Source organism: Falco punctatus (assembly GCF_963210335.1).
Source record: "Falco punctatus genome assembly, chromosome: 1".
Taxonomy (NCBI): Eukaryota; Metazoa; Chordata; class Aves; order Falconiformes; family Falconidae; genus Falco; species Falco punctatus.
In genome coordinates, this window is record NC_137580.1 from 118,035,647 (window position 1) to 118,047,801 (window position 12,155).

At 50.7% G+C, this 12,155-nt stretch overlaps 1 protein-coding gene across 6 annotated transcripts in view; it reads left to right on the forward strand.

The window, feature by feature from the left end:
• Positions 1-12,155, forward strand: part of MYOCD (myocardin) — a 156,791-nt gene that overhangs the window by 114,305 nt on the left and 30,331 nt on the right. For 5 of the 6 annotated variants that reach the window (XM_080401344.1, XM_080401345.1, XM_080401346.1 and 2 more), the window contains 2 exons: positions 6,952-7,017; positions 12,076-12,131. In XM_080401344.1, coding sequence (XP_080257470.1) covers positions 6,952-7,017; positions 12,076-12,131 — 122 coding nt within the window. The remainder of the gene's footprint in view (positions 1-6,951; positions 7,018-12,075; positions 12,132-12,155) is intronic. The other variant, XM_080401349.1, reaches the window with a different exon arrangement.

Below are 12,155 nucleotides of genomic sequence, written 5' to 3' on the forward strand. Positions count from 1 at the left end.
GGTTTGGGAAGGCTTAGCTGTGCTCCGTGACTCATGATGACTCTGAATCCCTTTTGAAGGATTCCAGACCGATGTTAATAAGGGCTGAAGTAAATCTTAATAACTAAACTTTTGCTGTCTCTCCGTGGTCTGCACACACTGAGCAGCTGGAAGAGCGATGCGTGTGTTAAAGGGTGCTAGAGATTTATTACTTGCTTTTTGTTTCCTCATCCCAGAATCCCTTTAATCTCTGTGGCACAGAGCAGGCAGAAAGTGGAGCAAGGAGGTGGCAACTAGAAGATGGTGGCACATAGATGTGCCCCCTAGAGTGGCTCAGGGGTCAGCTTTTCAGTCTCTTGCTTCCATCTGGCAGCATCGGTAGCAAGAAAAAGAAAGTTTGTCCAGGAAAGGCTGAGCTGGTGGAGGCAGCAGCTTTTTTCACACAGTGCCCAGTAATCCTGTCTTGAGCCCCACAGTGTTTTCTCCTGCTCTTCTCTTTCCAGTGGTCCACAGAGAAGGACCAGCAGAACTGCAGTATGGCGAGATGGTAGCTTCCCCAGTGCAGGGCACCGGGAGCCGCTCCAGAGGAGACGGATCAAACCAGCAGCAGCATGCTGCAGGCCTTCAGGTTCCCCCTTCTCTTCCTCGAGGATTTCTGCACGTGTTTATTTTGTCTGTTTTGCCAAAGATAAATATACTGATCTGAGGTCATCCTGACAAATTTTGCAGGAACGATGATTCTTCAAGCCTGCCATGCTATCCCATGTGCTCCAGTTATCAATGGGTTTGCACTAAATCAACTAGAACATCTAAGGGCTGTTCCAGAAACACATTTAACTCTTCCCAGAGACGATCATTTATGTGAAGTGCTCTCCTGCTTTGAACACAAACCAACTGTACTCCAGCAGCAGAGAAGCGTTGTCATCAGACGGAGCAAACAAAGCTGGCAAATGCAGACTTAACCTTAACTCTGTCCTTTTCTGTCCAGCCGTACGGAGAGTTTGCAAGGCCAACATCTGCATAACATCAGTGGTAGTTCAGATAATTGGTGAGAAGTGAAAGTTTAACACGAAATACAGTTCTGCATGGATTGACATGGGGTAATATCCAGACCTAATTGTGGACACATGGGTGTGAATTTGCAGAGAAGACGTGCCTGGCCCTGTGGAGGAAGGGCTGCATGCTCACACATCAGGCTTGAATGAAGCTGGTTGAGATGGGAGAAGAATTTACTCTGCCTGCCTCTGGTGGAGAGAGTGATTTGGACCAAAATCAGCAGGTTAGCAAAGGCAGAAGAGAGCAGGTCTTGGTAGGGTGTTAGGCCAGGCATTTTGGCAGACCCTTTATTTTCATTTTTCTGGTGTCCAAAGATAAAGCACACACATGTGTTTTCTCTCAGATCATGAACTCGTATAGTTCACAATCAGTGTGTGTGTTCAAACCCTGGCCTCTCTGTGACTGATGACGCTGTTTTGTTATTTCATGAAGCTTTTGTAAAACACTGACTTGATGTAGATCAGTTTGTGCTTGATTTTTTGCTTTTCCAGCATCTTATACCTTGGTATTTTAGCTGACAGACATATGTTTCCGTGTCAGCCAGGCAGGTGTTATAGCACAGATTGAAACACACCTTGCTGTGCTGGAGGAGGATGTATAGGCTGCTCCTGGGGGTGCAGAAGTGATGACTTCAGGAGGGCTGGTGACAGCCTGTTCTCAGGACCGTGGCAGGGTTGAGGTTGCACATTATGACGAACACAGCCCTCAGTGGAATTTCACAGCTGGTTGTTCTATAGTGGTGGTCTGGGCTCCTTGCTAGCCAGGTGTGGTCCTACGTGTCTTCTAAGGCACCTGCAGGCCTGGACATGGGGTTAGATGTGTTGTTCCCACCAGTGTAGATGAGATATTTGGTGCAGTGCAACCTCCTGGCTAACACACAAATTTGTAGCACATCTGCCCAGGAGAAGGCAAAAGGCTCCCACCTCTGAAGTGCTGAGCATCACAGGCAGAGGGAAATAAAGCTGCTCTGGCTGGGCCCCAGGCCGAGGCAGTGCCCAGCTGGGCGAGGACTGACCGGGGCTCTCCACGGCTGTCCCAGCTCAGCGGTGCCATTTTCAGCTGGGCTGTGGCTGCCTGAGCTTCATCTCTGCTCACAGGGGTCCCACGCAGGCCACATTGTCAGAGGATAACATGGGCCTGGAGATGTGATGCTACAGAGAAATCACTTTGTGGCACCTGGCTGTTGGCAGAGCAGAGGGGCTGAGCGCCATGGAGGGGCTCAGAACGGAGCTTGGCCAAGGTGGTTTTGCAAAACAGCAGCTCCAGAAAAGGAGGACCTGTGATGCTCTGGTGGACCAGTGCTTCATGCTGCCAGTGGTGGTGCCCAGGATGTTGGTCAAGGACAGGGACAGATGCTGGGTCAGAAGCTGAGAAGCAGTGATAGACCTGGGCAGCTCCCCTCGGCTGCAGGGCTGGGCTGGGTGCTTGAGAAAACCTTGTGCAGCCTCAGAGTTTCCAGGGAACCTGCTCTGGCTGCTACGTAAGTGTTGGACGTGCTCTGAACCAGCCTCCTTCTTGCAGACAGACCATCACCAACACTAGGTCAGGTCAGCTGTGGCTTTGCCTGCTGCCCTAGTCCTGAACCCTGCAAGAAGGGCAGTTTCCCCAGCTCCCTGGCCAACATGCCTCCGTGCTGCTCAGCCCCCTGTGCTGTTTAACAGCCAGTTCCCCAGAGAGGATGGTACTGAGAGTGCTGTGGCAATGCCCCAGCATGGGGGATGCTCTGATGCAGGTGATAAAATTCCTATCCTGACTGTCTGCTGAGGATTGGACTCAAAGTGACCCCGCAGACTGAAGCAGAAGGCCAGGTCTGCCTGCTCTGGGGACGGAGAGAGAATTTGAATGTGTCTTTTCCAGTGCATCACCAGGCCAGGCAAGGCCCAAGCTGTCCTCTTAGCTTCCTAAAGCTCTGAGGTTAACTCCTAGGGAGGAGGGCGAGTCATGGGCAGTGCTCAGAGCCTGGGCCACTAGAGCCAGTTACAACTGATGCCAGGAGGTCTTCTCTGCACCGATGACACAGCCCCACTGCACAGGTTTCTAGAAGCTGTATCACTCAATGGGACTTGGTGCTAGCATAGAAAAGAGAACTATTTCTAACAGAAAAAGTTAATGAGCAAAATCACTGGAATATCTCTGGCATGCCTGGTATCATCTGGGGAGGGATTTCTCGTCATGGAGTACCATAGGAGGGAGCAGGGCTGCTGGAAGCAAGGCTGCTTCTCAGAGCTTGGTACCACAGGCTGACCAGTGTGTGTGACTGCTGCCTTGCGGGTACTTCTCACTGTTCAAGCTGATACAGACAGGCAACAAGTATGCTGGGGGTGTCGGACCAAGATTGTCTCATCAGTGCTCCAGCCATCACTCTCTGTAACATAAATGTTCTTCTGAAGTGTTAGCAAAGCAGTTTCCTTGAAAAAAATTAAGAATATTCAGGAAGAAAATAATTCCCATATGTGGAGGATGACAGTATCCTCAAAGTGAGTCACAGGCAGCACTCAGAGCTCAGACCTCCAGACGTGTAGCAGAGGAAGAGGACAGGAATGCAGTGGGGCTCAGGTACAGCTTCAACAGATTTAAAGTCCCCTTCAAGAAGCAGCTAAGTGATGGTGGTTTGGATGATGCCGGGGGCTCCTCCAGCCCTGTTTTTAAGCACTGTTGGTTGTAAGGGAAGAGTGCAGGCCTTGAGTTGGTGTCTGCCAAGCTGCAAGCTACAGCACTGACTTGGAGGCTGCCAAAAGTAGTGGCTGCTTTACCTGTTCCTGCAGGGATGTTTAGTGTTACGGTCTGATGCTGTCCACAGCTATGTTTCTTCAGATGCTTTGCAGCAGACTTTAGAAGCTCATAGAGGTGGTATTTGGGAGTCAAGGCATGCATCCTATTGCATGAGGAGGTCCAGATCTGGATGAATATTCAGTAGCTGCAATAACTGTTCCAACCATCAAGCTTGGAGTGCTTCTGGAAATGGCCAGCGCTTGCACTCACCTTTTCTGTCAGCATGACCTCAACAAACAAGGCTGGATAAACTTTTCCTTAATTCCCTGTGGCTTAAGGATGGGCCGGGATGTCAGCTCAGCGTGGCCCAAGAGGAACCACGTGTCTGTGGGAGGTCGCATGGCCAGCCCGTAGCCACTCACCCATGGAATTGCTTAGCTCTCATGCTCGGACCAGCTTGTGGCATTGCTTGTTCACAGCCTGTCAACATGAAAAACATTTTGGACACTTTTTTTCCTACACAAATAAACAGCATCAGGTCCCCTCTGTGCTGGTCCCTCTGCGGTGCTTAGTGCAGGAGGCAAAGGAGCACCTGTGGTGGGGCAGCTCCCCCGGGCAGTGCACTGGGCGCTGGAAGGCAGCAGGGTCTGGGAAATCTGGGCTCCTGGGTGCTGATCCTGCATCCAAGCACAGGGAGAGCTGTGTCAGTGAAACCTACATGTTTTCAGCACTTCTTGCATCAAGACTGATGCTGAAACTTATGGCCACCACACTGGAAATCATCATCACCTTCCAAGCTATGCTTCAAGGGAGTTTGTGCCATCTCCTTTCTCTCTGAACAGGCCTGGCTGACAGCTGACCATGCTCTAAGGCTGTTAAATTACTTGTCTGTTAAGAACGGCTGTGAAATAAGCAGACGCAGCAGAGAATGCGGGCTTTGAATGTATGGTCATCTGATGGATAGCATCCCCCTGGCTCATGTGGGTGTGGTGTAGCGCTTGGCCTGGCTCTGTCAGAACTCAGACTGAAATGGTGCAAAAACTTTGGCAGATGTGGGAGATCTGGAGGGAAGTGATGGAGCATCCTCACTTGGGATGTTTTACAGCTAGATGGGGCAGACTGCCGTGTCCTTGGCAGGGTGTTGTATATGGCTCTAGAAGTCTTTGCTGTCTCTGATTCCCATTTGAAGATGGGATGTTGTGTGTAAATTGCCTCAGTTTAAAGCAAGGTGCTGTAATGCCTGGGACACTGGACCACGACCTAGAAGAGTAGAGAACTATTCTTGGGTGAGCTACAAATCTTTATTCTTGGACAGTCTCTGACCTCTGTTAGGTCCCCTATTCCGTAAAGGTACATCTCTTCCTCAGCAGAAGTGCAAAGCTCTCCGTGGTTGTCCAGTATCATGACTGATCACAAAGTAGGTTCCACACAAAGAAACCGTGGTCCACCTCAGCCTGCGTAAGATACTACTACGAGCTGGTTACTGTTAAACTGCCTCTATAGTCAAGGATGAAAGAGGCATTCCTCAAGCACGGTCTGTCTAATTTGGTTTTGAGGTCCCCTGAAGGGGGTGACTCCTGTAAAGGAGATGCAGAAAACTGGGTCTGATGTAGATACCTGGAGTGCAAGGGTATAAATATGTGTCCAGGGGCAGAACCAGCACTGACTGGGGGTGGTGCCATGGAGGGCTACAGACTTCCCTGGCAGCAAGGTTTGCCAGTGACTTATAGCCACCAGCTTCACTCTGGCATGAGGGGAGCAGCACGCGTGCAGACTTTACTGGGTACTGAAGGTGACGTTTTTCCCTTACTGCAAGAATCTATCTTTGGTGTCCCAAGAAGTGCTGGAATTTGGCAGGAGTTCATTGTCTCACGTGAGGCCTTCAGTAAACATTTGCTGTGAATTGTGAGACAGGATTTGTACCGAGGACACGGAAAAGTCACAGGCAATGGCATCTCGGGGAGCCATGTGCTGTGGAGACTCCTCTGGAAGGGATTATTGTCCAGCTCCATCCCACATCCGAGGGAAGCTGCACTGTAGACATGAGCTGTTGACAGAGCTCAGCAGGTTGCTCCCAAGGGCAAAAAAGTTGTTCTTCCCTCTTTTCCCCTTCCAATACCAGCTCTCTCCGGGCAGCTAAGGGGATGCAGTCTGGGGCTGTAATGGCAGGCAGGGGACGTGCATGCAGTTATATTGTGACCTCTGAAAGAGACATGTCCTCATGGCAAGCTGTACTGAGTTTCCAGCAGGAAAATATGGAAGTGTGGTTTATGTTTTATCTTGTGTTACATGTCTATATTCTTGAAGACAAATTTGCAAAAAAAAAAAAAAAAAAAAGTATGTGTAGAATATGTTACTGACTCAAAGTTCAGGCAGGGTTATCTGAGTGATGGGATGAACTAATTTGTGCAGTCCTGGGCCACACAGAGGTCTGTAGCCTTGCACAAGGCAGGCTGCAGGTGTATGGTGGGTTGTCGTTACGTGCTGTAAATATAGAGAGGTGCTTCTTTGTTAGATGTTTAACTGATGCTCTGTAGCTGAGCCCATGCCACTGTGGTACTTAGTGACCCTGATCAGCAGTTCGTTCCCATCTGCCAGTGCCTTGTTTCCAAAAAGAAGTTATACTGGAGGTTGCAGGTCCTTGGAGCGCTGGGTTCATACAGGGGTGGCACTAATCTCTCCTCACCACACCATCTGCATCCCCCTCGGTACATTAAGCATATCTGCATCTAGTGCCAAGCCTTGCAGGGCTGGAGATGTGCTGCCAGGCTCTCAGGAGGGTGGTGGCATTGGAAAGCCTTGCTCAATCCACAGTGCTGGGGCAAGGGAGGACCTCCCAGCTTCGGAGTTCAGAACTGAGTAACTATTTGAGCTAAAGCCGTGGTCACCTGAGGCTGCTGTTACAGGTGCCAGGCAGGGACCAGTCTGCCCCAGACACCAGGGCACTGCCTGCACCAGCACCAGCCCTGCCCCACTCATCTGCCTGCAAAAGTGGGGATGGGGTAGGTGCGGGCTGCGCAGCTCCTCCCTGGCAGCCCCCGTTGCTTGCAGCTCTCTGCTCCGCCAGGGCTGACCCAGCAGCAGCAGGGATCAGTGCCAGAGCTCTGTTCCATACACAGATCCCTCGACACGTTGTCCCAGATAGATGTCTTAGCACCTCAGTAAAATCCTGCATCCTTCCCTGACACTCTCTCTCTCTCTCAGTTTTACAGCTACGGCTTCAGCAGAGGAGGACCCGTGAGCAGCTGGCAGACCAAGGCATCATGCCACGTGAGTATCTTTTTCTGCCTTTTTCACCCACCCCTGGCTCAGAGGGGCTGGGCTCATCCTGGGCACTGCTGGGGCACCGTGTGGCACCAGCTGCCTGCTCAGACCCACTCAGCTCTGAGCAGATTGCTACCAGGGGGGCTTTGCTTCCTTCCCTGTTGAAATATTATGGTCCCTGGTGCTGTACAATAGTGCCCAGCATTTGCCGCTTGGGTTATAATGCTGCTTCTCAAACTGAAGTAGGAGAGATGCTTAGCTTACACCATCCAGAAATTCAGCTGCATAGCTCCCTGTCCCAGAGGTCACTGTAGCAGGACAAGCACATCCAACAAGAAGACTCACACAGCTGTCGTGTAGGCAAGGGCAGAGAATCTCGTGTCCTCCTGTAAAAGCCAGGAGTCTCCGTGGCAGGCTCAGACCGACAGAAGGAGGAAAAGGTGGAGAGGGCCTGTTCTGGGAAGCTGTGGCAGAAGAGAGGGTAACTGCTTGGCCCCAGTGGGGAGAGGCAGCCCCGGGGTGAGTGAGGCTTGTTCAGATCTGTGCCTGTGCCCGGGCAGGACTCCACAGGGCAGAGCTGTCAGGGCACGCTTGAGGCCAGTGGGATCCTACCTGGGCCTCCCTGCTGCAGACTGATGGGTGATGTCCCTCGCTGACCACGTTCACCCTCACTAACGTGGCATCCATGCCTGACGGACGAGCTCCAGGCCAGCGTTACCTTGTAGTCATTCAGGACCAGCAGCCAGGTGCCAGAACCCAAAAAGCGAGTGAACGAAAACGCCCCCGTTCTGCACCTGCAGGTGCATCATGAATCCTGTAGCACTGCCAGAGAAATGGTGCTGGGAGCTCAGCCCTGCTCGATGGATAACTCCACCCTGACCTAGCTCAGCTCCATGTGCATGAATCTGTGACCTGGGACCCAGGTAGAGGATTATCCTTCCTGTCTCATCAAGGGCCCCTTGGGTTCACTGCTAAGACCACAACTTTCCAAAGGCTGTGTCACTTTTGTCTCTTCTGGCTGACCTTGAAGGCTGTGACGCAGCTCTTGCCTAAACAACAGAACGACAACTCGCTAAGAGCATGGCTCCAGCACTGCTTGCTGCACCCTGCCCATCCCTCTGCCCTCCTCACGCAGCTGCCTTCCTAAAGGATCGTATCAAGGTAGCCAGCAACAGATGCCTTCTTAGTACAGTATTGCCAGCATCAAGCATTAAGTAAACTTGAGCAGGATGACAAAAATCACGACTGTCAAAATGATCACACAGTTTTAAGACTGATAATGCACATGCTTTCAGTTTTTCTTCTGTTTCTTTAAGCGTGCAGATTTTATGCTGCCTGCCACCAAAGGGCAAGCATTCTCATCACAAGACTCCAGGAGTTGGAGTTTTAAGCAAAATATTGTGATATTTGTTATAGCATTGCAAACACTGGCGATACAGTCAGTGGGCAAAAAATATGTCTAACATCTCCTGAACTGCTAAGTCTACTCCGTACAAGTGGGCATGCTCAGATAAGGTGCAGGACGCCCCGTTGCACACATATGGAGCAGTAGGGCCGACTGAGAGGTTTGCATACCTGACACGGCTCCGCAAGGCTGAGTGCGTGCGACTGCACTTTTACACGTGGCACCTAACAATTAAACCTTACATGTTGCAGTCCACATACTAAGCCAAATTTATTTGATACTAACTGAAGGGTATTTTCCTGTTCCTTACGGCTTCTTTGCACTCCCAGCTTGTAGGCTGACATTTTTGCAGTCTGGTTTCTGTCCAAGAAGGCCATTTTGGGAAGCTTGAGCACAGTTCACTCACTCAAAGTAATAGAAGAAAAGGCACTTTTGCCATTATAAAAACAAACATGAAGAACTTAACTGCTGAATTTGACCTCAGGAGGAAGTGTCAGACATTTAGCATTTAATACATGGAAGCCCCAGCCAGCTTCCCCATGACTTGAGCATGTGCAGTCATTCCTTATGAAAAACAAGTCTTTGTTTAACCACATCTTCCCATTCCCTGTTGGCTCTGGGAACCACCGCATCTGAGAAGAGGTGGGCTCTGGGAGATGCACCGGGACAGGATCTCGATTCATATGCCTGGCAGGAGGGTAAGAAAGGAACCCATATGGCTGTAAGCTACAATAGTTAATAGCCCTTCTGGAAAGAGAAGAGATGAGCATTGCCGGTCTCCCCGGTGAGAGTCAGGTTTGGTTCCCAGCTTGGAGCGTGCACTTGGCCCCACATTGCACATCGTATTCTCCACAAGGATTGCTTTCAACTCATTGCATACATTTTCTGCTGGTATAATGTCAGGTCAGAGAAACTTTTTTTTCCTACTGGTCCATTTTATAAAGAGACCAGAAAGAGAGACGGAAGGTCAGAGTGACAGAATACCACTGGACAGAAGACTTGAAGGTCTTGTACAAACCCTGGTAGGAGGGGGAGTTGGTGACTATATGCAGAGCCTCCTGAGCTGTTCAGCAGTGCAGCTATAGCACAGTAAGCACGAAACATTGGAGTAAGTCCTAGGAAACTGTCTGGTTTTGGGTATCCAAGAGCGTAGCGCAAGGAGAAGTATCAGTGTTACCCGAGCATAGTACAGTGAGATGAATATCCTTAGCGAAGCCCGGTTTGTGTTTGGTTTGACTGGAAAAGATTAATGCCATTGCATTACCTGAGCTCTGTTCACACTCCCCTGGATGCTGCTCTAAGAAATGTGGAACCTTCAGATGCCCCGTCACTGGAGAAGGCAGGAAGCTGCCTAAAGGAGGATGCTCAGGAGCAGTAGCATTGCACAAGACTTCAGGTTCAAAGCTGGACTCTGATTGTCTGATGTTTTCAGGTAGTAAATCGAACAACTGGCTGGCGAAACAACCAACACTACTGACAAAGTGTCTACAAATAAAGACAGGCGCAGACTGGTAGGCAAGAGCAGCCCCTGAGTTCCTTCAGCCCTGTGACTGTGTATGGAGGATCCTCTGAAAGCAAGGGGAGATCCAGGTTTGTTGAGACACAGCCACGTTCCTGATGCATTGGAGTGCAGGTGAAAGCAAAGCCTGCCCCACTCTTCAGGCTCACTGAGTAGGAAGTTTCCAGTTCATGCAACAACACAGGCAGTTTTATTGTCCCAGTGAAACTGGTACAGACCCAGCAAAAGCATTTTAAATCGAGAGCATGTGGAGTCATTTGCAGAAGGGCAGGCTGTAGGGCTGAGAAGAGAGGAACCCTCTCTCTAGACCCACACAGATGCCTGCCCTGGACCCCAGCCAGATCCTGTTCACCCACCCAAAAAGAAGGGGAGACAGCCTGCAGGATCAAAGATTCCTCAAAGCAAGGTTCCCCCTGTCGTGATGGGCTGCAGAAATAGCTGTGCTTGAAGTAAAGACCTTCTTGTAACCAGCACCTCATCCTCTAACAGAAACCGCAGAGGCAATAGTGCCAAGGTTATCAATGCTAAGCACAGCAGCTCTGCCCTGTTGCCTCCAGAGCCTCAGCCATTTCAAGCTGACACGTCATCCCCTGACAAATTGTCTGAAGAACCAGTGCTAGCGATGTCTTTATTTGTTTTGCAGACTAATACAAGCTGCAGCATCCACATAATTCCTGCAAAAATCTTGGTAAATGACTAAATTCTGCAACATTTTCCTCTTGAATAGCATGGTGTTTGGTCAGCGCCCATAGCACGCTCCCAGTGGCAGGACTTCACAGTGAGCAGGGCTGTAAAAGTCATCTCTCTTGCTAACTTCATTTTCTCGTGTGCACCATTTTATTTTGCTTCTGATTAAACCAGCTGTCACAAGTCCTCACGGCTGCTCACCGGAGCATGGCACCGTAACACTAGCTTGTCTGTGTGTCTGCTTTCCAAATGTTAGGAGCAGGAATGTGCCTTCTGTGTTTTATCGTGATTTACCGGAGGTTATGGGGGTTGCCCGGCGTGTTGCCTGCTGACAGCCAATTCAGAGGCCCCCCAAACAGTTCCTATCTGCCCCCAGTCTTCTCTTTATCCGCCTCTAGACTGATGGAGAGTAACATGTCCTGCGTGAAGATACTTTCTGCCCCTGTTGGGTCCCATTCAGAAGGTGGAAAGGGAATTCTTGGTGCCAAACAAGGAGCTGTAGCAGACTGGTTTTGTGGGTCAGGACACCTTCCCCTTCCCTGTCCTGATGGTAACAGTTAATTTTGCCTGCTTACACAGACAGAAATTTTTTTTGGCAGGATCTGAGAAATATTAACCCCTTCACCACACAAATTCTGCTCCTATTTCTGCTGAACCAAACAAGGAAATGCACAAGGTTCTCCATGACTCCAGTGCAGACTGCTCCATGGACTGGTGATCACTGGTCCAAGAGCCAGGGTTCACTGGGCTTTTTTCAGGAGCCCCTCTGGGTTATTCCTCCTTGGTGTCAGGAGATGCTGGGGGCATGGTCTGCTGTCTGGTACCTGGCCAGGCAGCTGCCTGCCACATGTCACACATGCTTCTGGGCAGGGGATGGGACAAATGTCCAGTGAGAGACAGAGGGGTAGTCAGTGATGGAAGAGGGACAGAGAGCCACAGCTGGGGGGCCTTGAAATACCCTCGCTGGAGGCAGTGCTCACATGGCCCCAGGGGGCAAGGCAGGTCTTTTCAGTTTTCCTGCTGGCCTCAGCCCTCAGTCAGGTGCAGGTTTGCCTTGCAGCTGAGATCCCCTCTCAGGTTGTTGCTCTTCCCAGATCTGTCTTCTGGGGCTGTGGTGCTCTCCACGACCTGCAGGAAGCACTCAGGGAAAAGCCACATCCACTCTCTGCCGTGTCCCACGGAGCACTACGTTTCAAAGCCTGCACCCACTCCCTGACCGTGTGCCTCTGGCGCTCCCCGTGCTCCGTGTCCCCCCTGCTCTCTTGCCACGGGCTGGCTGAGAGCACGGGATTTCCCAGAGCTTTCCTGAGTTATTTTTAGTCCGCGCAATAAAGAGAACAGCTAGTTTGTGTCGCTATTTTTATAGCACTCATTAAAATGCTGTTGCTGAATATCCTGGTGGCTGCTTGCTTCCGCTCCTGTGCTGACCGCTCCTCTCTCTTTCCTGTTGCAGCACTGAAAAGCCCATCGGCATTCCATGAACAGCGAAAAAGTCTGGAGCGAGCCAAGGTAACTCCTGCAGCCGTTCCGATG